Source organism: Vulpes lagopus, chromosome 23 (assembly GCF_018345385.1).
Source record: "Vulpes lagopus strain Blue_001 chromosome 23, ASM1834538v1, whole genome shotgun sequence".
NCBI classification, from domain to species: Eukaryota; Metazoa; Chordata; class Mammalia; order Carnivora; family Canidae; genus Vulpes; species Vulpes lagopus.
In genome coordinates this window covers 2,972,555-2,996,205 of record NC_054846.1, presented here as the reverse complement: position 1 = coordinate 2,996,205, position 23,651 = coordinate 2,972,555, and the positions used below count along the sequence as shown (strand labels likewise).

The following is a 23,651-nucleotide window of genomic DNA, read 5'->3' as shown; positions in this document are numbered from 1 at the left end:
GATCCCGGGTCTCCAGGATCGCGCCCTGGGCCAAAGGCAGGCGCCAAACCGCTGCGCCACCCAGGGATCCCTCAAAAGAATAATTTATACAGCAATACAGATCTAGCTCATGCTTTTAAAAATTTTGTTTAAATATGAAGTTAAGTATCATTGCTTAATGTAGGAAATGGTATTGAATATTAGTAAAAAGAATGAGCTCAAAGACTCAGAGTGACTCGAGTCTTACCCAGCTCTGCTATTTAGTTAACCAAATTATTTTTTTTGCCTTCACCTTTTTATCTATTAAATGGGTATCATAATAGTAATGAGTTCACAGAGCTGTTGTGAAGATTAAGCAAATAATGCAAGTAAATGACTTAGCGCTGTTGCCACCGTTTAGCAAATACTCAATGAACTCTAACATGATTAATTGTTGCAAAAGCAGGTCTGACATATGTGGGGTAAATAACCTGGGCGGTGGAGAGCGAAATTCAAATCAGATTCTGAGGCTTTGAAGTTGGTATAAAATATGATCCTGTCCCTGTCTTGTAAAATGCTTGTAAATAATATATGACTACAACGGATTGTTAAAAGCAGGTTAATTTCTAAGACAGAGGATCATTTTTCAGCATTTTTACTTCAAGTTGTCTGTTGAACCACTTCTACTGAATTTTCTGAGCTTTGACACTGTGGAAGTGATTACCCGCTTTTTTTGGTTAAAATCCTAGTGACCATCAGAAAATGTTCTGAATTTTTGTGTGTTAATCTTACATTGGGATATGCTGTATGAGTGTGGGAGACTCATTGTTATCTCTTGTAGGCTGATAAGCCTGGACTAAATTATCTGTAATAAGGCCTTTTCCGTTTATTTTTGTTTGTTTGTTTTGTTCTTTTTATGTACAGATGCACAAAGCAGGGTCATCAGAAGCCTCTCGATTCAAAAGATGATAATACTGAAAAACACTGCCCAGTGACAGTGAATCCTTGGCACATGAAGAAAGCTTTTAAAGTCATGAACGAATTAAGAAGGTATTGTTGCATTCATATACATGTAACCATGGGTCTCTTCCCTTTATTTTTCAGTTGTTTATAGTGAATATACTCTTTGTGCCTCATTGTTGCTTTGTGTGATACAGAGAAAATTAAAAGCTTTTTCGGCAGGTGTTTTTTTTATTTTTATTTTTATTTTTTATGAGAAGCAGGGGTGGTATAAGACTTCTGTGTCCCATATGGTAGCCATTAGCCATGTGTGGCTCGTCTGAATGGAGATGTTCTGTAAGTGGAAAATATATAATGGATTTCCAAGATTTAGTACAAAAAAATAATGTAAAATGTGTTTTTAATATGTTTTAAGAATATCAATCGCATTTTGAAATGATAATATATGGGATATTTTGGGTTAAATAGATTATTGAAATTATTTTCACTTGTTTCTTTTTTTAATATGATTGCTACAAGATTTTGACATTCCAGTATGTTTTATATGACACATGTATCCCATGTGTCTCTACTGGACAGCATTGGTCTAGGGTTTCTAACTTACCACCAAGAATATGGAAAGAAAACGTGACTTAGGTGGTGGTGGTCGTAGTGGTAGTAATTTTGAGGACCGGTACCTTCCCGTGGCTAAGGTAATTCTCAAGTATGTTGAGAATCATAATTTTGAGAATCACTGATACGAAAGAAGCGACTTTAAACGTTGATTGAGAGGCACTTGGGTGGCTCAGTCAGGTACCCTTTGACTCCTGATTTGGTCCCAGGTCGTGATATCAGGGTTGTGAGATGGAGCTCCGCCCTGTGCTGGTGGTGGAGCTTGCTTAAGATTCTCTCCTCCTTTCTCTGCCCTTCCCCCCCCCGCCCCAAAAGTTGATGGGTGCATGAGTAGTTTTTTAATTAAAAGACTAATGTATGCAGTAATAGTCTTGGTTTAGTTTTCTTAGCTGTTTGTGAAAGACATCCCCCCCCCCCCCCCATATATTTGAAAGCTTGGACTACAAAGAAGGGAATGACTTACACTTTTCCTTCAATCTCTGTGCTATGTCTTTCCTAAAAGCCCACGCTTCGGGTCCATCGTTTGTTTCTTCTTTACTTAAAGATTTAGCGAATATTTATCTTTTGGGTGCCGGAGATAGAATGGTGAGCAAAAACAGACATGTAGCTAATGGTTGAATGCAGGAAGCAGGCATTAATCAGAGAATTACACACATAATTTACTGTATATTTTAATGGTAGTGCTACAAAGGAGGGCCGCCTGGTGCTGTGAAGGTGGATAACAGCGGTCAGAACGGGCTTCCTTGGGAAAGTAGAAATAGTTGTGCTGAGATCCAAAGCAAAATAGAGGTAGAGAAATGAAGCCAGAATGGGGGGGCGGGAAAGATTAGGGAGCAGGGTTCCGGGCACGGGGAATGGCAGGCCCCAAGCCTGGTGGTAGGCGGGAGCTGGCCTCGTGGGAGGAACTGAGGGGCAGCTGGAGTGCAGACGGCCGGGTGGGGGAGGTTGGGGGGCCTCGGGCAAGAGAGAAGCCTGAGTGGGCAGGTGGGGCCCAGCAGACTTAGGGCCTTATACATTTTGGTCTTTATCAGGAGTTGTCATGGGAGGAAGCCACTGGAGACTTTTAATCAGGGTAATGACATGATTAGATTTTCATTTTGAAAAGAACAGGGGCACCTGTGGCTCAGTGGTTGAGCATCTGCCTTCAGCCCAGGGTGTGATCCCAGGGCCCTGGGATCAGGTCCCGCATCAGGCTTCCAGGGAGCCTGCTTCTCCCTCTGCCTGTGTCTCTGCCTCTCTCTCTCTCTCTGTGTGTGTCTCATGGATAAATAAATAAAATATATATTTTTTTAAAAAAAAAAACATTTGCTACCAGGTGGAAAGTGGTTTGGAGAGAGATTCGACTGTTACATATTTGACTTGCTTCCTAGTCCTGCTCTGATAGTATTTTTGTTTTTATTTTTATTTATTTATTTTGCTAAAGACTTTGAGAGCGAGGACTCGTGCAAGAGGAAGGGCAGGGAGCACCAGAGGGGGTAGGATAGGGACAAGCAGACTGTGGGCTAAGCGCAGGAGCTAAGCTCAGAGAGTGAGGAAGGCCTTTCCCAGGACCATGAAATCACGACCTGAGCTGAAACCAAGTCTGATGTTTATCTGACTGTGCTACCCAGGTGCCCCATTTTTTATTTTGATTTTTAATACTAATTATTTTCCCCCAAATTTTTGTTTAAATTCTAGTTAACATACAGTGTAATGATGGCATTTTTAATAAATGTATTTTCATTTTAGTCTTTGGGCAAATGCAGATAGATAGTTGGGGTAATCCAGCAGGCCTGGCTGTGCTGTTTTAGTTTTTTAATTCCATCGTAACAGTAGTTATTAGAAAGTAAACTGCAGCGGTTCCTAAATGCAACAGAAAGAAACGTAAGAAAACAGTCTGGTCATATGAAGACTGTGGTTTTTAATGGCTTCTTTTTTTCTTTGAAAAGTCTTGAAAGACTGGCTCTTTCTGGTCCTGTCCACATTTCCTCCCCCTCCCACGGGGCGCGGTCGCTGTGACCTTCCGCTGGTGGGTAGGTCTCTGTTGACCCAGGCCTGACTCACTAAACTTCAGGGAAGGCGACACCTTCTCCTGAGGTGGGTGACCCAGGTTTGGGGACAAACTCTTTGGCCTTGGGCCAGCTCTTTTACTTCCCCGAGCCTTAGCTGTAAAATGAGGGGCGTGGGCGGGATGGAGCGTCAGGTTGCTTCTCCAGCATTCTCTGGGCCTGTGAGGTGCTCTCCTGCTGACCTGCGCAGCGTGAGGGCCTTGCCTCATCCTGGCATTGTGCAGCGCCAGCCTCCCTGCACCTATTTGTCCCGTTTTGGGTGTGGACTGTATGGCTGTGAAACAGTACCTCCTCCTTTGTGTCGCACCCTGCCCCCATTTCGGGAGCTAATGTGTCACAGGCTGGTAGTTGATGCTGATGTGCAGAACAAAGAGCGACCTTTGAAAGGCCAGAGGGTGTTGGCTCCCAGCCCTCTGACCGGGATTGTTTTAATACAGTCACTGACCGGTGGTGTTTTAAAAAATAAGCTCTCTTTGGAGTTCATCAGAACCCCTTTGTTTGTTTGTTTTTAACGTCATTCACTTCTCTCTTACCCCTTCTGGCCCATTTGAGTAATTAAAAAAAAAAAATCTCTGATGAGGCCTCCTCCTTAAACAGCTGGAAATCTTTGATTTCCTGTCATTGCATCAACTTCCTGCCGCCAGGAAGGGGTAGCTGAGAGTGGTTTCCTGACTCCTGGGAAGGGGGAACTTCCTTGTTCTTACCACTCTGCCCTTGGGCCCTCATGTCTACCTCGTAGCATTGCAGCCAAACGAGAATGAGAGAGAGAGAGAGAGAGAGTTTATGAACCTGAACCTGATGGAAGTAATAGATTTTTGGTTTTGTTTCTTTTTTAGACAAGAGGCCCAGATAGAGCTCCCTGTCCTGGCCCAGTATGAGCTTGCATAACGTAAAATTACTTGGTTTGCGAGCCCTGCAGTCACTCCTGAACAGTGTATTCCACAAGTGTCTGTGAGCAGCTGGCTCTCCTCTGAGACCAGCAAGCAGGCCCCGGAAGGCGGAGCGGGGCCCCTGGACTTGGCCGGTCCCCGCGGGCGTCTGGATCCCCGCCGGAGCCGTCTGGGGCGGGGGGTGGGGTGGTGGAGGGTTGTGAGCCCAAGAGGGTGTGCACAGGAGAACTGTAAGCAGCCACAGACGTGGTTTCTGCTGGGCCTGCTGGAGCATAGGATTCGCAGAGGAGAGGCGGTTCCTGGCCTGGGTTCCTGGCCTGGGTTCCTGGCCTGGGTCAGGGCATGAGCTAGGGAGCGGATAAGCAGAACTTGCTGGATAAAGCGAATCAAGAGTTCATGCTGCGGAGTCTGTGCAGAACAGGCTAGGAAGCAGGGGAAGGACAGAATCGTGCAGCTTAAGTGCCGTGGTGCGTTTGGACTCCATCCTGTGGGCAACGGAAATCGGGGAAGCTTTTGAAAAAGGGAGCAGCACTGTAAGATTAATGATGTTGGAGGAGCAACCTGGCAGCGTAGTGAAAGGACGGGTCTTTTTAGCAACACACTCTGGCAGGAAATTCAGCTCTTTAAATTTCCCAAGCGTGAATTGGCGGGGGTTGGAGTTTTTCTGAACACTCACATCTTCAGAATCAAATCAGTAGATCTTTACAGGGTGCTCGTTATGTGCAACGGCTGTGCTGGGTCTGTGGAGAAGACAAGCAGACGAAATCTCGGACGTATGTTTTTTTTGAGAACGTCATGCTGTGGGCTTTTTGAGATGACCAAAGAAAGGAAATGTCAAGAGGTAGCATTTCGCCTTCAAAAAATTTTAAACCGAAAAACTTCATTTTGTGGGTTATGGGATAAGACTGTATTTGAGCTTGAAAAATTTCAAGGGCTCTTAGTCGGGGCCCCACTGTCACTGATTCAGAAGGAAGAGAATTTGATCCTTAAGTTCAGTTTAGGAGTTGAAGGTTTTCAGTAAGGATGAGTCGTGGGAAGCAGTTCAAACTCGCCCCTATTCATCACATATAAGCCATAAATACTTACCGATTCAGTTATAGCAGCAGTTTTTACATTTCCAAAGATAATTTAAACAAAAAAGCCTGAGGTTCTGTCTTAAAGGAGTGTTTATTGTAGTTTTTTCCCTCGGGGACTTCTAGACCTTGCGGATCCAGACCGCTAGTCGGATTGTGTTATCTGTTGTGCATCTATGAAAAGTTTGAGTTGTGGCTCTTCAGTTATTTGTATTCTGTTGCTTAGATGGCAGGTGAATTAAAGAACAAACTTAAATGAGTCTGCTTTTCTCTTCATAGCTTTATATCTCTGTTTGTAAAAGAGATTTTTTAAAAAAATGTTTATTTATTTATGATAGTCACACACACACAGAGAGAGAGAGAGAGAGAGAGAGGCAGAGACACAGGCGGAGGGAGAAGCAGGCTCCATGCACCGGGAGCCCGATGTGGGACTCGATCCCGGGTCTCCAGGATCGCGCCCTGGGCCGAAGGCAGGTGCCAAACCGCTGCGCCACCCAGGGATCCCTGTAAAAGAGATTTTAAATCACATAACGATGTGAATTTTTTTTTCCGATGTGAATTTTTTATTACTCTAATATTTATTGTTTTTCCGATGTGAATTTTTTATTACTCTAATCAATATTTATTTTTTCCTGTGAAGAACTTCAGGTAGTGAGGTTCTTTTGCTTTCATGTTGTAGTAGAGTAGACTCTAAAACATTCTTGGAAGGACAGAGCAGTTGGGAAGAGCCCCCAAGTCAAATAGACTCGTTTATTTAGAAAAATTTAAGGTGTAGTTTGAAGCTTCTTGTCTCATTTTAACTGGTAATCTTCCACAGTGTTTCTTAAGCACATGTGATTGGTCTCTCTTTTTTTTTTAATATTTTATTTATTTATTCATGAGAGAGACAGAGAGAAAGAGAGAGGCAGAGACACAGGCAGAGGGAGAAGCAGGCTCCATGCAAGGAACCCGACATGGGACTTGATCCCAGGTCTCCAGGATCACACCCTGGGCTGAAGGCGGCGCCAAACCGCTGAGCCACCCGGGGTTGCCCTGATTGGTCTCTTTTTAAGGGGTGTTTATGGAGCATGGGTAGACTCATTGCACATTTCAAACATCATGAATAACGGGTAGTAGTGAGGTCGTTTACTAACCTGACTTTGTGTCTTTTCCCTTTTTCTGCGTTGTTGAACACCTGCCACATGCGAGATGGTGCTCTGTTTCGGAGCTCTTAAATTAGAAAATCAGAAGATCTCACTCTGGCTTTTTTCTTTAAATTGTCATAGCCTAGCGTACCTCATGATTTAGCTCTCCAGTTAAAAAGAACATTTTATTTTATTATTAAGATTTTATTTATTTATTCGTGAGAGACACAGAAAGAGAGAGAGAGAGAGAGAGGCAGAGACACAGGCAGAGGGAGAAGCAGGCTCCATGCAGGGAGCCCGATGTGGGACTCGATCCTGGGTCTCCAGGATCAGGCCCTGAGCCAAAGGCAGGTGCTAAACCACTGAGCCACCCAGGCTGCCCCTAAAAAGAACCTTTTAATGAGGAGGTTCCCTTTGTATACATCCTACATTTCTACCCCATAGTCAGGCTTTCGTTCGCATATTCAGAAATTCATGTCTGCATTACTCTTTCCCCCCTGAAATCCCGCGCCTGCCTCATTTCTCTTTTCTCCCTCCCCACCAGCTTTCCTCTGTCCCTGATATCATCTTTCACTTTATTTCTAATCATCCTTTCCGTCTTCTGCTCTCAACTGTGACCACGTGTGCTTGTAGGTCGTCAGATCTGGAGATGTCTCCTTCCCTTCTCTGAGGTATTCGGTGACACGCTTTCCCCCACGTCTTCCTGTAGCTCCGTCTTGTCATGTTTCACGTCATCCTGCTGTCTCGATTCTATTTGAGAAGAATAATACCCTCTATTCTGGGACCTTTTCGTAGTTCCAGGCCGTTTCCAAGTCCCTGTAGTCGGTTTTCCTACCTTTCCAACCTGACGGCCACCACTTCCTGCTTCCTGTTTGAAAATCTCAGCAGGTGCAAATCTGTTGAGGGGGCCGTGCTATTTTTTAGGACTTTTACTGTGATGGTGAATCTTACTAAGCCCGACATCTAAGTCTTTTTCCCTGTGCCTAACTGCCACGGAAATCCAAATTCATATCCAAATCAAACTGTCACGGTTTTAAGAAGGAAAAGGAGACAGTTGGTGACACTCGTCACGGAGTTCTGTTGCTCTGCGGAGAGCATTGACATTACAGCCAGATTGCATCTCCCTTGTCTGTTAAATGAAACTGTCAGTTATAGGAGGTTTGGTTAAATATGACTAAGTCAGCAGCCGGGAAGCCTTTCACCGCTAAGTCAGCTCATCCCCGGGCCCACCCCCCTCCGTGCGAGCAGCCAGTGCTCCGTGATGCAGCCGTGCGCCCAGCAGCACCCACGTCTGGCTCACCCTCTGGTTCCTGCCCAGTTCTCAGTTTCCTTAGCTTCTCTCCTTCTTGCCTTGATTTCTGACCCTTGCCTCGTTTCTTTTTATGTTTTGCTGTTGTTCCTTTATCCTAACAGCCGATGCTGTTCAGAGATGGCTTTGGGCAGTTCCTGGCTGTGGGCTGTGGTTTGCCGACAGCTCACCTCGCCCGCCCGGTGCTTCGGCCGTTACCCTGACTCCACTCCATGTGGCAGGAGCTCCTCCAAGTTTTCCCTGGCACCTGGGGAAGGAAGGTGGACGGGCCATGTGATCGCCTCACCTCCCCCACTTCCAGGAGAAAGTAAATTCTTGTTTCATGTGACTACTAATTATTTTTGACCTCAGAGCCCGTTGACATATTTTATTTTGAGAAGATATCACAACGGTGATAGGTTTTTCCAGTCTTAGGAATTTGGGCACTTTATATCAGAAAACTAAAGGCTGTCTTGGTATGTTTGGGCAGGTTTCATTAATTTTGTTTTTATTGGAGTTCAATTTGCCAACATATAGCATAACACCCAGTGCTCATCCCATCAAGTGCCCCCCTCATTTTCAAAGCCGTCTCTTTCCTGAGAAGGACCAGTTTGCATGATGTTGTTTCATTTAGGAGGTGGAGTGCCTTTCATTTTTCTGGGCAATTTGAGTTTTACATAAGGCCGGTATTTGCTCTTCTCCACGTTTGAGCTTAGAGACAACTTCTTTGCAAAGCGTCCTTCAGGTTGGACTTGGCCTCTCTTGTGCGTTCTCAGACACCCCACACCTGCCCCATCTTAAAAGCTATAGATTCCTTTTGCAGTTAGCCACTAGCTTCTCTGTTTCTCCCCACTCAACTGTAAACTCCGTGCTTTCACGGACATTATCTTGTTATTGTAAATGCACATAGTGCTTGGTGCACCAGTAGCCACTCTGGATATTTGATGAATGAGAGAATAAATGCAAAATTTGCTAAGTAGCAACTTTATTTTGTCTGATTATTCTGGAAGAGTTTTTCCTTCTGTTCATTCCCTCATTAGGTCTCAAGTAATAGGATTACAAACTCGGAAACGCACCATGTAGACTCTGGGTATGGGCTGCTATACAAATTGCTCTTATTTTTAGGTAGGTAAAAATTGCCAGACTTTTCATTTATAGCTCACTCCTCCTCACCCAAAAGTTATTCTACTTCTTATGAATGTGCACATTTGGAAAGAGGTAAGGGCCAGACTCAGACGCACTGATTGGAAGATCAGAAGTTTGGTCAGATCTCTCTTATCTCTGAGTGCTCTTTTAAAATATGTTATTGCTGGAGACAAAGAGGTAAAAAATGAAGCACTAGCACTAAATATGTTACTGTTTTGGAATGTTTAGATTGTGTGTGACTTAACCCAGAGTGTGGCTGCATACTAACTTGGCAGCGTTTTTACCTTGTTCGTTAGCTAACATCAGTTAATAAGCCGGAAGGCCAAGCTAATTATGTGACAACCGGCAGGTGTTATGCTAGATGGTTTCGATCAATGAGTAATTGAAATTGAAGCTAGATGTAATTAATTATGTGATTTGGGGGTGTTCAAGTGTAATTCCACTTAAGTTCCATCTTGAAACTAGAGCACTAAGAAGGATTTCCTACACAGAAGGAAAATAGGCATCAAGACGTATTCGACTCACCTTTGAGGGGTGTCCTCATGCTCTGATCCTTATAGAAAGCCTAGATGGCCCCATCCTCCTCCTCCTCCTCTTTTTCTTTTTCTTTTTTTTTCTTCCTCTTCTTAAGAGAGAAAGAATGAAAGGCAGGCGGAGACAGAGGGAGAAGCAGGCTTTCTGAGGAGCGGGAAGTCTGATGTAGGACTGGATCCCAGGACCCCAGGATCATGATCTGAGCTGAAGGCAGATGCTTAGTTGACTGAGCCACATGGACGCTCTGGAAGCCCCATGCTTGAGAGACTGTGTGCAACTCTGCTGACCCTCAACCCATCCTTCTCCTGCTCTTTGCTCGCCCTTCTCTCTCTCTGTCTGCCTTTCTTCTGGTAGCTGCAGGAAGTCTCTTCTGACCCCTAATCTGATTTAAATGCTCCCCTATTCCCATAGCACCTTTTTGATGTTTTCCACTTTATCCTATAATCTTGGCATTGTCAGTCCTTTCTGCTAGACTCCTTAAGAGCAGAGATGATCTTGCAGTGCTTTGTTGAATTTTATTTTATTTTTTTAACTGTTCTTGTAGAGTTAGTGCTAAAACCCCACTAAAATTATATGTAGAACTTCAAAAAATTTCTTTTGGTATATAGTATGTCAACTAATACATTGGTGTTACTTGACGTACACTTTTTATTCCCTATTTTATTTGAGCTTTCACAGGTCTTGAAGCCACACAATTTTAGGAGATTTTGTGTGGTGGTTAAAGGCTTTGGAGCCAGACTCCATGGATTTGAATCCTGGCATTGCCACTAGTTGGGACTTAAGGCTGATTGTTCATCTTTTTTTTTTTTTTTTTTTAAAGATTTTATTTATTTATGAGAGACACACACACACACACACAGAGGCAGAGACACAGGCAGAGGGAGAAGCAAGCTCCATGCAGGGAGCCTGATGTGGGAGTCGATCCCGGGTCTCCAGGATCACGCCCTGGGCCGAAGGCAGCGCTAAACTGCTGAGCCACCCAGGCTGCCCTGAGATTGTTCATCTTTAACCTTACTTTCCCAGCAACACATTTGGGGGTAAAAATTGTAAGAATACCAACTGCATAAGATTGTGGTGGGGTCTAAATGAGATAATACACGCAGATAAAGCTCTTGCATGGTATTCTCCTAAAAACACCACTGACTTTTCCCACTCTGGTTACTTGTGAACCCATGGAATTCATGAAATTACAGAGTGGATTTATATTCTCCAAGCAGACAGTAGACTTTGTCAGTTTTTCACAGTGGAGGAATCACAAATGGGTGACCTTATGCCACCTTTGATGACTAATGTGGGACCTGCCCGGTCTCTCATACAGCATTGTGAGCCATACTTCAGTCTAAAGGGTCCCAGCAAGCTCATTAGCCATGAGGCCTGGAATGCAGTTATCCCCCATGCAGTGGGACTTCTTTTTTTTATTTTTTCCTCAACTGGAGGGAAAGTAGATGCTAGTAGGGTCTCTAAAAACTTTTGAACTTTACAGAAACAAGTTTATAAGCAGTGTGGAAAACCGGAGAACTTCAAGGACTTGGTAAAGTGCACGTGAAAATGTTGCTTGGGGGCTCCTAGGAAACTACAGAAGCAGACGGTCCACCCTTGTAGGAAGTAGAATAGTGGAGGAGGGGGCCAGGTGTGACCTGTGTGTGCTATACGTATAAATTCAGTGCTTGGGCATTTGAGGCGTGGGAAGGACTTTCGGGTTCACCACACCTATGTTAGTTATTAACGACACAACTTGGGGATCCCTGGGTGGCTCAGTGGTTTAGCGTCTGCCTTCGGCCCAGGGCGTGACCCTGGAGTCCCAGGATTGAGTCCCACGTCGGGCTCCATGCACAGAGCCTGCTTCTCCCTCTGCCTGTGTCTCTGCCTCTCTCTCTCTCTCTCTCTCATGAATAAATAAATAAAATCTTAAAAAAAAAATGACACAACTACCAGTAAGGTCGATTTTAGAGGTAGATCCTTCCCGCTTGCTCTGGAAGAAGCATCAGCACCACTTTTTGCCAAAAAGATACTCTGTGACATTCTTATTTAGCTGGAGAGTCTCATCCAGCAGCTTGTGTAGAATGTGAAAAATGTTCACCACATGGTTTTGAATGACTTAAAATGGATATTTCAGAATTGGAGGTATAATTATGTTTGCTGAATAATGGTTTGTTTTAAGGTAACAAAATGCTTTTTAATTTTGTATATGGTAATGTTTTTTTTTTTTTTTTAGCCGTGAGGAATGAGATAGTTTGCACTGGTAAAATGTTCTGATTAAGTGAAGCCTCGAATGTCTTCTATGCCTTTTAAATAGCAGGTGTAATTGAATATAATTTTACCTTTGCTTGATGACCCAGCATCATTTTAAGTATCTTTTTTTTTTTTGGTACTTTGACCCAATTTGGTTTTCTGCATATGTTTTATTTTGTCTTCATCCTAATGTCAGACTGCCATCTGCTACTTCTGCTGATGTTCTTAATTCAAACGACCTCCCCTTTTATGATCCATTGATGGTTTGCTGCCAGTAATTTATTTTAGGTTGAGAAATCAATGATCAAATTGGGAAGGATTTCTCTATTAAACAAAGGCAAGATTCTGAGTGACGGCCCGATGCATGTCAGGCATCTGTCATGACTGTTTTCTATGTGCTTCATGTTTAGGAATTCTGTTTTAAAGGACGGCAGTTTTGTTTATTTTTTTTAAAAAAAGATTTCCTTGTTTTGGAGAGAGAGAATGCACAGGAGTAGGAGGGGCAAAGGGAGAGAGAGAGAGAATCTGAAGCAGACCCTGCTGAGTGCAGCGCCCGAAGTGGGGGATTGATCCCAGGACCCTGAGATCACGACCTGAGCCGAAACCAAGAGTCAGCCGCTTAACCAGCTGTGCCACCCACGTGCCCCAAAGGATGGCAGTTTTAAAAGTTAGCCTCAGCTTCGAAGGAGTGGGCTTTTACTGTAATCTTTTTGCAAAGGACGTTCGATACATTGATTATTGGTATCATTAAATTGTTTTTCTCTCTCTGCTTTGTAAACAGTCAGAATTTGCTGTGTGACGTCACAATTGTGGCCGAAGACATGGAAATCTCTGCACATAGAGTGGTGCTGGCTGCCTGTAGTCCTTACTTTCATGCCATGTTTACAGGTATGAAATGTCTTAGTTATGAGTGTTTTTAAAATATATACAGATCTGGGGTTTTCTTCCCACATTTTGTTTCCTTATTAACATTTTACTGTTAGGAAATTAAGTATCATAATGGAAGTATGTGCTCTTCCTTTGTTTCAAATTCTTTTTCCTCATTGTTTTCCGTTTTTATAATCATGTTGTGTGTATGTGTACATTACGTTCACATAGTCACGATTTTATTCTCAGTTTTCCCCTTTATATTTATATTTACATATATTGGCTTAGTTTCCTTTCCTGCTATTTATAACAACTTTTGGCACTTTATTATTTTGGCAAAAGAAAAGCATTTTTACTGTTTCCATTTTTAAAAATGCTTTTCACATATTCATGTATTCTTTATGAATAAAGAGATGTTTATTTAATATCCTTTGACTTGGATATATATAAAAAAGTAGGGTGAACACTTAGGTAACTGTAAAAATACATAGAATGATTTCAGTACTTCTGGGGAAAAAGTAGTTTATGCCCGTAACACTTAAAGTCCTTAACCTCATTCTTCTTTTCTTTTTTTTTTGAAAAGATTTTATTTATTTTAGAGCTAGAGAAAGAGAGTGAGCGCACGAGCAGGAGGAGGAGCAGAGGCAGAGGGAGGACTAGCCTCCTCCCTGAACAGGTGCCTGACATGGGGCTTGACCCCACATGTCAGATCATGGCCTGAGCTGAAGTCAGACATGTAACTGACTGAGCCATCTAGGTTCTCCCTTAACCTCATTCTTAAAAAAAAAAAAAAAAATTTAAACATGTATTGCGTTTAAATAAGAAATGAAGTCATTATATGTTCCAACAGTGAGCTTATAATCTTAAGAACATTGATAGGACAAACAAAATACTTCTAAATACAAATGTAGTTATATAAAAAAGCACAAATACAAAGCTATTCATACTTTAGAAGTCATGACGTATTTCTTGTGCCTAAGATTTTGCTCAGATACTTCAAGGAATACAGAACAGTGTAAGCGTGCTTCCTGCCCCAGTAATGATATGCACACTTTAAATATGTAGTAGCATATGGACGATGTGGGTGCCCAAAGCATTGATGCTGCTGGTAAAGGCTGTGACGGGCAGCCCTGAGAGAAGGGGATCTGACATTTCCTGAAACCTGATGGGATTAAAGGCTTCACACAGATGAAGAGAAGTGCAGCAGGCCATGTAAGGAGGATGAGCTTAGTGTTTTAGGAGTAGAGGGGTGCCTGGAGGCCCCTCACTATTCAGCCTGTTGCAGCCTTGCTGGTCCTGAACAGAGTTAAATAATCAAGAACGTGGGAAGGTAGCAGAGGGGCTCTGAGCCAAGCTGAGAGGGGGCCTTTAGCTGCGGCCGATTTGAAAAGTCGATACCGATGAAGTGGGACTAGTCAAATTTTTATGTCCTAGGATTCGTTTCAGTCTCATGGTTCACGTCTTATTTATTTCTCCTGGACAGTTTTCTCAACAGAGTCTCTAGGCTTGTGAGACGAGGCTTTGAGCTGGAATGTGTTGGCCTAATTTAGGAAGTCCCTAGTGGAGTGCTGTCCCCCGTAAGTGGCATTCTCTCACATGACACTGCGGTTGCTACCTCCTTGTTAGAAACTGTGGGAAACTCATGTCATCACTTAATGTTTCAGTTTCCCTGTCTGGAGAAGAGGGATGATCGTATTACTCACTTCCTAGGATTTTGGTAAAAATTAAATTAGATCATACGTGTGAATTTCCTAGCATTTTACTTGGCACATAGAAAATACAGAATTAATTTTTGGCAGTAATTATGGTTGTTTTTATTATTATTTTAATTGAAGAATAGCAGACACACTGTGTTACATTAGTTTTAGGTATACAACATGGTGATTCAGCATTTCTGAATATTCCCTATGCTGTGACTTTTAGCCCTGTAACTTATTCATTCACTGACTAGAAGCCTGTATCCTCAACTTCCCTTCACCCATTTTGCCCATCCTGCCACTCTCTCTGCTGTGGTAACACGTTCTCTGTGTTTATGGGTCTGTTTCTGCTTCTTTTGTGTTTTTGATTCCATGTATAAGTACAATCTTATGGTATATGCCTTTGTCTGACTTAATAAACTAGCATGATATACTCTAGGTCCATCTATGATGGCTCAGATGCTGATCTCATTCATTTTTTTATAGTTGAATAATATTTTTTTTTTAATTTTTTATTTATTTATGATAGTCACACACAGAGAGAGAGAGAGGCAGAGACACAGGCAGAGGGAGAAGCAGGCTCCATGCACCGGGAGCCCGACGTGGGATTCGATCCCGGGTCTCCAGGATCGCGCCCTGGGCCAAAGGCAGGCGCCAAACCGCTGCGCCACCCAGGGATCCCTAGTTGAATAATATTTTATATATGTACCAGATTCTTATTTTTTCCGTTCATCTCTTGATGGCCATTTGGGTTGCTTTCATATCTTGGCTATTATAAATAATGCTGCAAAAAACATAAAGGTAGATATATATTTTTCTAATTAATGTTTTAGATTTTATTGGGTAAATCCAAAATATATAAAGGACTTCTACAACTCAACACTAAAAAAAAAACAAATAATTCTTTTTTTTTTTTAAAGATTTTATTTATTTATTCATGAGAGACACAGAGAGAGGCAGAGACACAGGCAGAGGGAGAAGCAGGCTCCATGCAGGGAGCCTGATGTGGGACTCGATCCTGGGACTCCAGGATCATGCCCTGGGCTGAAGGTGGTGCTAAACCGTTGAGCCACCCGGGCTGCCCAAAACCAAATAATTCAATTAAAAAATGGACAGGGGACCTAAACAGACATTTTTCCAAAGAAGACCAGTGATGGCCAATAAATACATGAAATGTGATGGCCAGTAAATACGTGAAATTGTACTCAACATCATTAATCCTCAAGGAAATGCAAATCACACCTGTCCAAGTGGCTGGAATCAAAAAGACAAGAAATAACAAGTGTTGGCAAAGATGTAGGGAAAAAAAAAAAGAGCTTTTGTGCACTGCCGGTGGGAATGTAATTTGGTGTAGCCACTGTGGAAACCAGTATGGAAGTCCCTCAAAAAGTTACAAATAAGCATACCATATGATCCATCATTTTTCTTATACTTGAAATTTCTAAATGTCTTTATATTCTATAAGAGTAGAATACTGAGGAAGCCTTAGACTATTTTTTTTGATGACTGTTTGATTTTCCACAGAGTTACAGAAATATAGTGGTGAACTTAAAACTGCAACAGCAAAGTTAGTTTCCTTTCCCTTCAAAAGGTGGCACTTAGAGTCTCCAGTTTCCTTGAGCCTTAGATATCTAGAAACATGAATGTTGGATAGAGATGGTACATCTTGTTACACCTTTTCTTTCTTTTCTGTTTACTTTGTGACGTAAACCACATTCCATTTGCACTTTTTTTTTGTGGTCTGACAGTTCCCAACTCTTCATGTTTTAGCTGATACCCAATTTATGAATATGAAGGCTTTGCTTAATGATGGTAATGAGAGTCTCTGAGGATATTCTGATTCTATAAATATTCCTAGTTGTATCTCAGTTAACTGGTGGATGGGTACTTGCAGTCCTACCTGTTTCTGACTGAGGTTATACCTTCTCTATGTAGTCAAATTTCAGATTGTGATGTATGAAGGTAGATGCAAAATAAGGATACTATATTAATTTCTGATATATATAAAATGAATACCTCAATTGTGGTTTTTTTTCACAACGTTTTTGAGACATATTTTACATATTATAAAATTTACCCATTTCAGGTGTAGTGGTCGGTGACTTCTAGTAAATGTACTGAGTGGTAAATCATTGGAACCTTTTTATTCCCACATGACTGATCTTGAAGTTCATCCATGTCGTAGTCTGCATCATGAATTTGTTCTTTTTAATTGCTAGATAGATACAATTCTATGGATATACCATATCTTGATTGTCCATTCACCAGTTGATGGACATTGGGTTGTTTCCAACTTTTAGCTATTAGGAATAGTGCTGCTGTGAATTTCCATGAACAGTTGGTTGTGTGGACATTTATTTTCATTTCTCATGGGAGTAGATACGTACGAGTGGAATTGCTGGGTCCTATGGTAAATTTCTGTTTGACCTAAAAAGGATTGCTATGCTGTTTTCTAAAGTGCACCATTTTACATCCTACCACTAATGTATGAGGGTTCCTTCCCATTTCTCCACATCCTTGTCAACACTTTTTTTAACTTGTTGTCATTCTGATGGGTGTAAAATAGCATCTCTTGTAGTTTTAATTTGCACTTCCCTAATGACTGATGAAGTTGAGCATCTTTTCATATGCTTATTAGGCTTGACTTTTATGGTTCTGTAGCAATAGGTGCTATTCACCTTTCTGGCAATTTTTGAAACCACTGAGTAGTACATCATTTGTCAGGTAAGGAAGATTAGGAGATTTGGTCTAGGGGTTTAGTGTACATACTTTTTTTTTTACGATTTGCTGGAATATGAGTCCATTATTTCTTTCTCTGGTCTTCTTTTTTTTGATCTGAAGCTCTGTTAAACTTTAATATAAAAAATATAGTCAGGCCAACCAGTAGACCTTTCCATGCTTGCATTGCATCATACATTATGTATATATATTTTCTCCTGCTTAGTGGATAATCAGAAGTATTTGCAGTGGCATAGGGCATTACCCTACTCTTCTTTTGTTTTCCTGTGACTCACCTATTAAGAAGTGGGGAATATGCAGATGTTCTTTTTTGGCTCTTGTTTTTAATTTCCCATAAATTGTAGGGGAATTTTTCATTCAGATTTTGTCACTTAAAAAAAGAATTCTGTTACTCAGCGTAATTCCAAGTATTTGGGTAGAGAAGGGAGGTGAAAAGTAATTCTGTGATATATTCACAGGTTTTTACTCTGTGAAGTATGGGCCTATTTAGAGCAAGGCCAGGTGGTTTAACTGTTACTTGAGAAAGTGTATGTCAGATTGGGTTCTTATGTTTTAAATTACTTGTTACAAATGCGGTGTTTAAAATGCTTTTTTCTCTTACAAATACATTTGAGGCTTATTTAGTGCCACAGGCTAAAATATCTATCTGATATCTAGCGGGAGATACTGAATTTTTAGTTTTACTCCTTTGTTTTGTGCTTTTTGATGATTTCTTTGTCATACTGAACATGATTCGGTAAGTTGGAATACGAAACAGTAGACCATCATTTCACTCATCAAAGTGCTTTCTCTTTCACTCATCAAAGAATATTTATTGAGCATGTTTTTTGTGGTAGGCATTATCTGGACTTTAGAGATGAACAAGACAGATAAGTCCCTGTTCTCATGATTCTCCTTGGAAGAAGAGGAGAGGGTAGAGAGTAAATGGAAAGAAAGAGTAATTTCTGATATTGCTGACTGCTGTGAAGAAAATGAAGTAGGGTCTTGTGCATAAAGAGCCTAAGTTACGCTGTTGTAGGCTGCACATGACAGAAACCCCCTGGTTTAAATGGTAAGGACATGTATTCTCTCGTAACTGGGACGTCGGCTGGACACCAGGCATAGTCAGATCTGCAGCTTGAGAATTTCATCAGGGATCTCACTTCCTTCTGTGTCTCTGTCCTTACATTGGCAGTAAAAATGTTATCCCGAGGTTGCTTCCCCTTGTGAATGCCAGATGTCTATTAGAGTGGACCCAACATCTCAAGGAAGGACAGGGAGGGAGTGCTATTTCTTTTTTTCTCCCTTTGAGGGTCTAGTAGACCTTTTCTTTTCTTTTCTTTTCTTTTCTTTTCTTTTCTTTTCTTTTCTTTTCTTTTTTAAAGATTTTATTTATTTATTCATGAGAGCGCACGTGAGAGAGAGGCAGAGACATAGGCAGAGGGAGAAGCAGGCTCCATGCAGGGAGCCCGATGTGGGACTCGATCCTGGGTCTCCAGGATCATGCCCTGGGCTGAAGGCAGGCGCTAAACCGCTGAGCCACCCAGGAATCCCTAGTAGACCTTTTCTAGAAGTGACTCAAACTCGACCAAAACTGGTGGAGGAACGCAGCTACCATGTTTGCCTCAGATTAGTAATAGAGTTGAGGAGTTACGTGCCATGACCATCACAGACGGTGGCTGGCAGGGGCATCCAGGTCCGCTTGCCAAGATGAAAATACCGGTATGTCAGTAGCTTCTTTGTAACCCAGAACTAATGACAGACAAAAGGATGATAATGATTAGATCACACGTGAACTTGAAGAGTAATGGAATAAAATTTGTTTACTAAACGTAACTGTAGGGATGCCTGGGTGGCTCAGCGGTAGAGCATCTGCCTTCAGCTCAGGACACGGTCCCTGAGTTCCGGGATCGAGTCCCACATCGGGCTCCTGCAGGGAGTCTGCTTCTCCTCCCTCTGCCTATGTCTCTGCCTCTCTCTCTGTCTCTCTTATAAATAAATAAAATCTTAAAAACCTGTAATAGTAAAAGGTGCTTGGCATAGGACTAATTTTTCAGTCATATATGTATAAATTAAAATCTAAGCTAGGTCACGGCTGGGTCCTGAGAAGTGAGTTCACTTCTGGAGAGCTCAGTACCTGGCTTTATCCATGTGTGGCCTCAGGCCCTGCAGGGCTTTACACATCACTGGAGCCCTACAGGTGAATTAGCTGTGGCCTTTGTCTACAGTCCAAGTGGGAATTACCAGTGTCTTCACTTTTGACACAAAAGAGCTTCCAGATGATGCAAATCCCATCTGTGTACAAGATCCAGAGAGAGTAGGATAGGGACATGTGTTGTATTGCAGATGAAGAACTACATATTGTATTTCTCAACCCTTCTTTTTTCCTCCCTTTTTTTAGAGGGAAAAAAATGTGCTGAGGCAGCAGACACGTAATCCAGGCCCTTGTCTTCCTGCCGTATAGGCCTGTATACCTTTCTCTCATTACCTGTCTCCCTTGCCTTCTGGTCCCGGGGGATGGCCCCTCCTGACCTTCCCCGGGAAGTGGCCGGATACTTTTGAGATATTTTCGCTCTTAGGAGAACAGCTTCTTTCTGAGAGCTTGTCAGAGATGATCTCCAGGGAAGCATGCAGTTAAATGTCCATCGCTGTTATTATTTCTGTCCTCCCAGGGTTTGGGTTTACCGAGGAATTTTGTGTAATTAGGATTCCCGTAGGCTTTTGTAATAGCTTATGGTCACAGACAGTGTACCATGGCTAAAAAAGAAGTGAACTTTCAAGAAATCCTGAGGCTGTTCTGTTGTTTTTCCAACAGGAGATGCTGGATTAAGGTGAAGGTGAGCGGGGGCAGCATGGTTTTGCTGCCGCTGCTTTTATCTTTGAAACCTAATGGCACCAGAGCTTTTCCGTAGGCATCTCAGAGCACTCGACATCACTTGTAGACTGTCCTCGTCCTTTTACATTGAAGTTTTCTTTCCCCGCCAACGTCTTGGGTCTTTTTATATTTATTGTCCACGTGTGTGTGCTCACCTGCTGCCTGCTTTCTCTCCCTAAGCTCCCCTCTCTTTTCTGCTTCCCTGTTTCCACAAGAGGGGATCTTATTTATGATCCTTGCACGGTCAGTTAGCTCAGTGAGTAAGGGAGTGAGGAGGGTCCTACAGCACTTTCTAGCAGTCAGTGACGTAGCAGAGTGTCTGGCTTCAGTAAGAAGTGCTGGTGTGGAAGGGATCTACCGTTTGTGGATGAAGTTACCGCAGATGACAAACAGGAACAGAACTTGGGCTAGAAGAGCCCTGTAATAAGCCCTTGTCCTTGACTAACCCTTTTATGATCCCTCTTTTGTCTTGCGTTCCCTCACCACCTTCTGTAGTTTATGTTCTGGTTGTTTCCTGCACGAGGGTGGTGCTGTCTCGGAGGTCAGAGCCTCTGTGTCCAGCGTAGGCCACTCGTGCCTGTGGCAGGCACTGCTGTGCTTGTGGGGTGAACGCTGCTAACCAAGTGAGTCCTCCTTAGCAAGTGCTCATTGCTGTTAGCCCGAGGGGGTAACATTATGACTCTTCTAGTCATGAGTAGAAAGCCAAAAAGAAAAGCTGCTCAAAAGCATGGACCAAAAAACCCAAACTGCTCAAAAGCATGGACGGCGTCAGATGCTGAACCGACAGTGCCACAGGTGCTAGAGTTGGGCACATGGCAAGCTCACTGCTGAGATGTGATTTCCAGGTACAGGTGACTAACAAAAGTACATTTCGTCATTTGCTCATCATTAGCTTCCAGGGGGAGGTGATGGGATGCTTTAGGCCTGCAAAAAGCGACTGATCGTGTCGCCTACAAAATATAGTGAGTGGCAAGGAAATGGCATTGGTGTTTTCACAACAGCGTCTTGCCGTAGCATCACTCTTCCTCCTTTGTGTTTTAGGTGAGATGAGTGAGAGCCGAGCAAAGAGAGTTCGCATAAAAGAGGTAGATGGCTGGACCCTGAGGATGTTAATTGATTATGTTTACACTGCGGAAATTCAGGTTACAGAAGAAAATGTACAGGTAAGAGTCAACCCCTCATATCGTGTAGCTGCTTATACATGCCAGTTTTTAAATCACAGGAGCATCCCCACACCATAGTATACCTTCTGTACCAAAGTGATGGAATTCATTGTTAAAACTGAATTTCTAAGGGACGTTTGGAACAATGACACCTTTTTAATGATGTTTCTGATTTCAAAATCTTCTATAGTCTCAATGTTCCAATCTTTCAGTTCTCTGAATGATGCTTGCTTGTTTGTGAAGACGCTGTCATATTCGTTTGTAACTACTGATTGATGCTGCCCACCTTTCTCTGTTCGTGAGGTTAAAATCTACAAAGGATGTTTTTGACTATCAACAGTCTTTACTTTTTCTTTTTACAATTGCAACATCTTTTTAAAAAAAATTTTTTTTTATTATTTATTTATGATAGTCACACAGAGAGAGAGAGAGAGAGGCAGAGACATAGGCAGAGGGAGAAGCAGGCTCCATGCACTGGGAGCCCGACGTGGAATTCGATCCCGGGTCTCCAGGATTGCGCCCTGGGCCAAAGGCAGGCGCTAAACCGCTGCGCCACCCAGGGATCCCTGCAACATCTTTTATAAGTGATTCTAGAATTTAGCTAAAACTTAACATTGCGTTTTCTTAATTTTCTATAAAGAACAGATGTTTTATGTATATAAATGATATAAATGAATAATACAGATGTATATAGTGTAGAAAGGGTAAGTGCCTCTTTTAAACTGCCCTTCCTTTCTCACGCTCCCCAACCCACACACGTTGATCTACTCTCCTTCCCCAGAGGGTAGCTTTTGCTATCTGCTTGGTGTGAATCTTTTCAGACCATTTTCTATGCAGTTATATCTACCCATTCACTCATACCTATGCCCATGAAACCTATGTTTCACACCTATGCTCACACCTATGCACAGTTTTCCTGACATAAGTGTATTTTTACTCTACCTGTTATTCTGAAACTTGCTTTTTTCACTGTACAAAGTATCTTTTTTTTTTTTTTTTTAAGAATTTACTTATTTATTCATGAGAGACACAGAGAGAGAGAGTCAGAGACACAGGCAGAGGGAGAAGCAGGCTCCATGCAGGGAGCCCGATGTGGGACTCGATCCCAGGACCCTGGGGTGATGCCCTGAGCCAAAGGCAGACGGTCAACCATTGAGCCACCCAGGTGTCCCTGTACATAGTATCTTGAAGTTCTTTACACATCAATACGTGTGGACCCAGCTCCTTCTTTTGAATGGCATCCCATTTATTAATCAGCATATGTGATTTTTCCACCTTTATAAAGTAGTGCAGTGAATATACATTTTTATATTTATATCCCAAACTTCGTGGAATAGATTTCTCAGATGTAATTGGTGGATCAAAGGGTACATGCATATTTTAATTTTTGATTGGTATGCCAAATCGCCATCTGCAAGTTTATACTTATTTATACTCCTTCCAACCAGGTAAACTGTGTTTTGAAGGTAACAAAAAGAATTAGGACTAACTTCTTAAGAAATAATCTCTGAATTCTACTTGCTCAAATAGGAAAATGTGGGCTTCATTTTTTGTCCCTTATAATTAGTTGAAATATGATACAAACTTTTTGAATTCGGAGACTGAAATCTTTGGACATTAACTTGTTAAGACATGCTGTTGTTAAATCTGAAATATTGGCAGTGGTGAAGCCTTCTGGTGATCTTTCCCAAGTGGCCTCATTTGCCTTTGTTTGGAAATCCAGTTCATGAGGTAAGGCATTTGAAACAACCTTGGTTGATACTAAAGTTGTGTATAAAGGTGTGAATCAACTGCTATGTGGACTTTTTTTTTTTTTTAATCTGTAGGAAAGTGTTTGGTACATGTCATGAGGTAACAGTACCAACATGTCATCACAATCTGATTTTTTTCTCCGTGGTTATGCTAGTTGCTGGATTTCGGGGTATTGTTGCCAACAAGACATTGTCTTGGTTTTTCTTTTTGCTCCTTTTTAAAAATTCATTAGAATTCATGGGGCTCATTGTGCCCTGTATCTGACCTTCAGCGAATGAATTGCTGATTGTCATAATATGTGACTTGGAGGAAATTCGCAAAAGATGATTTAGGCCTAAGAGAGTCGACTGTGTGAATTCAGCTCTGAATGCTGTTTGTAGTAGTTCTTGCGATGGAGACGTTGGCCTATGAGGAACTGGGAAAACGCCTCTCATGTTTCTTTTAATAACTATCACGTTCCAGTCCTGAAATATTAGTCATCACAGCCTTTCAGAAAACCTCTTGCCATGCTGATTTGCCTTTTGTGTATATGTTCAGCTCCTACAGGAATACATTCAAAGAGTTGTATTTGGCAGACTTACTAGATGCTTAATATATATATTTTTTTTTGGGAGGGGGGGAGATGGGGGAAGAGAGCATGGGGTACCTTGGTATGCATAGCCTTATTTATATTCCATTGAAAAAAATAACTTATTTTAGTAAAGGCAATTTGCA

At 42.1% G+C, this 23,651-nt stretch overlaps 1 protein-coding gene across 1 annotated transcript in view; it reads left to right on the top strand.

Annotated features, from left to right (window-relative positions):
• KLHL2 (kelch like family member 2) overlaps positions 1-23,651 on the top strand; it is a 98,400-nt gene that overhangs the window by 13,330 nt on the left and 61,419 nt on the right. Inside the window, exons 2-4 of the mRNA XM_041738435.1 lie at positions 883-1,008; positions 12,647-12,753; positions 21,064-21,185. Of these exons, the coding sequence (XP_041594369.1) occupies positions 883-1,008; positions 12,647-12,753; positions 21,064-21,185 (355 nt within the window). The remainder of the gene's footprint in view (positions 1-882; positions 1,009-12,646; positions 12,754-21,063; positions 21,186-23,651) is intronic.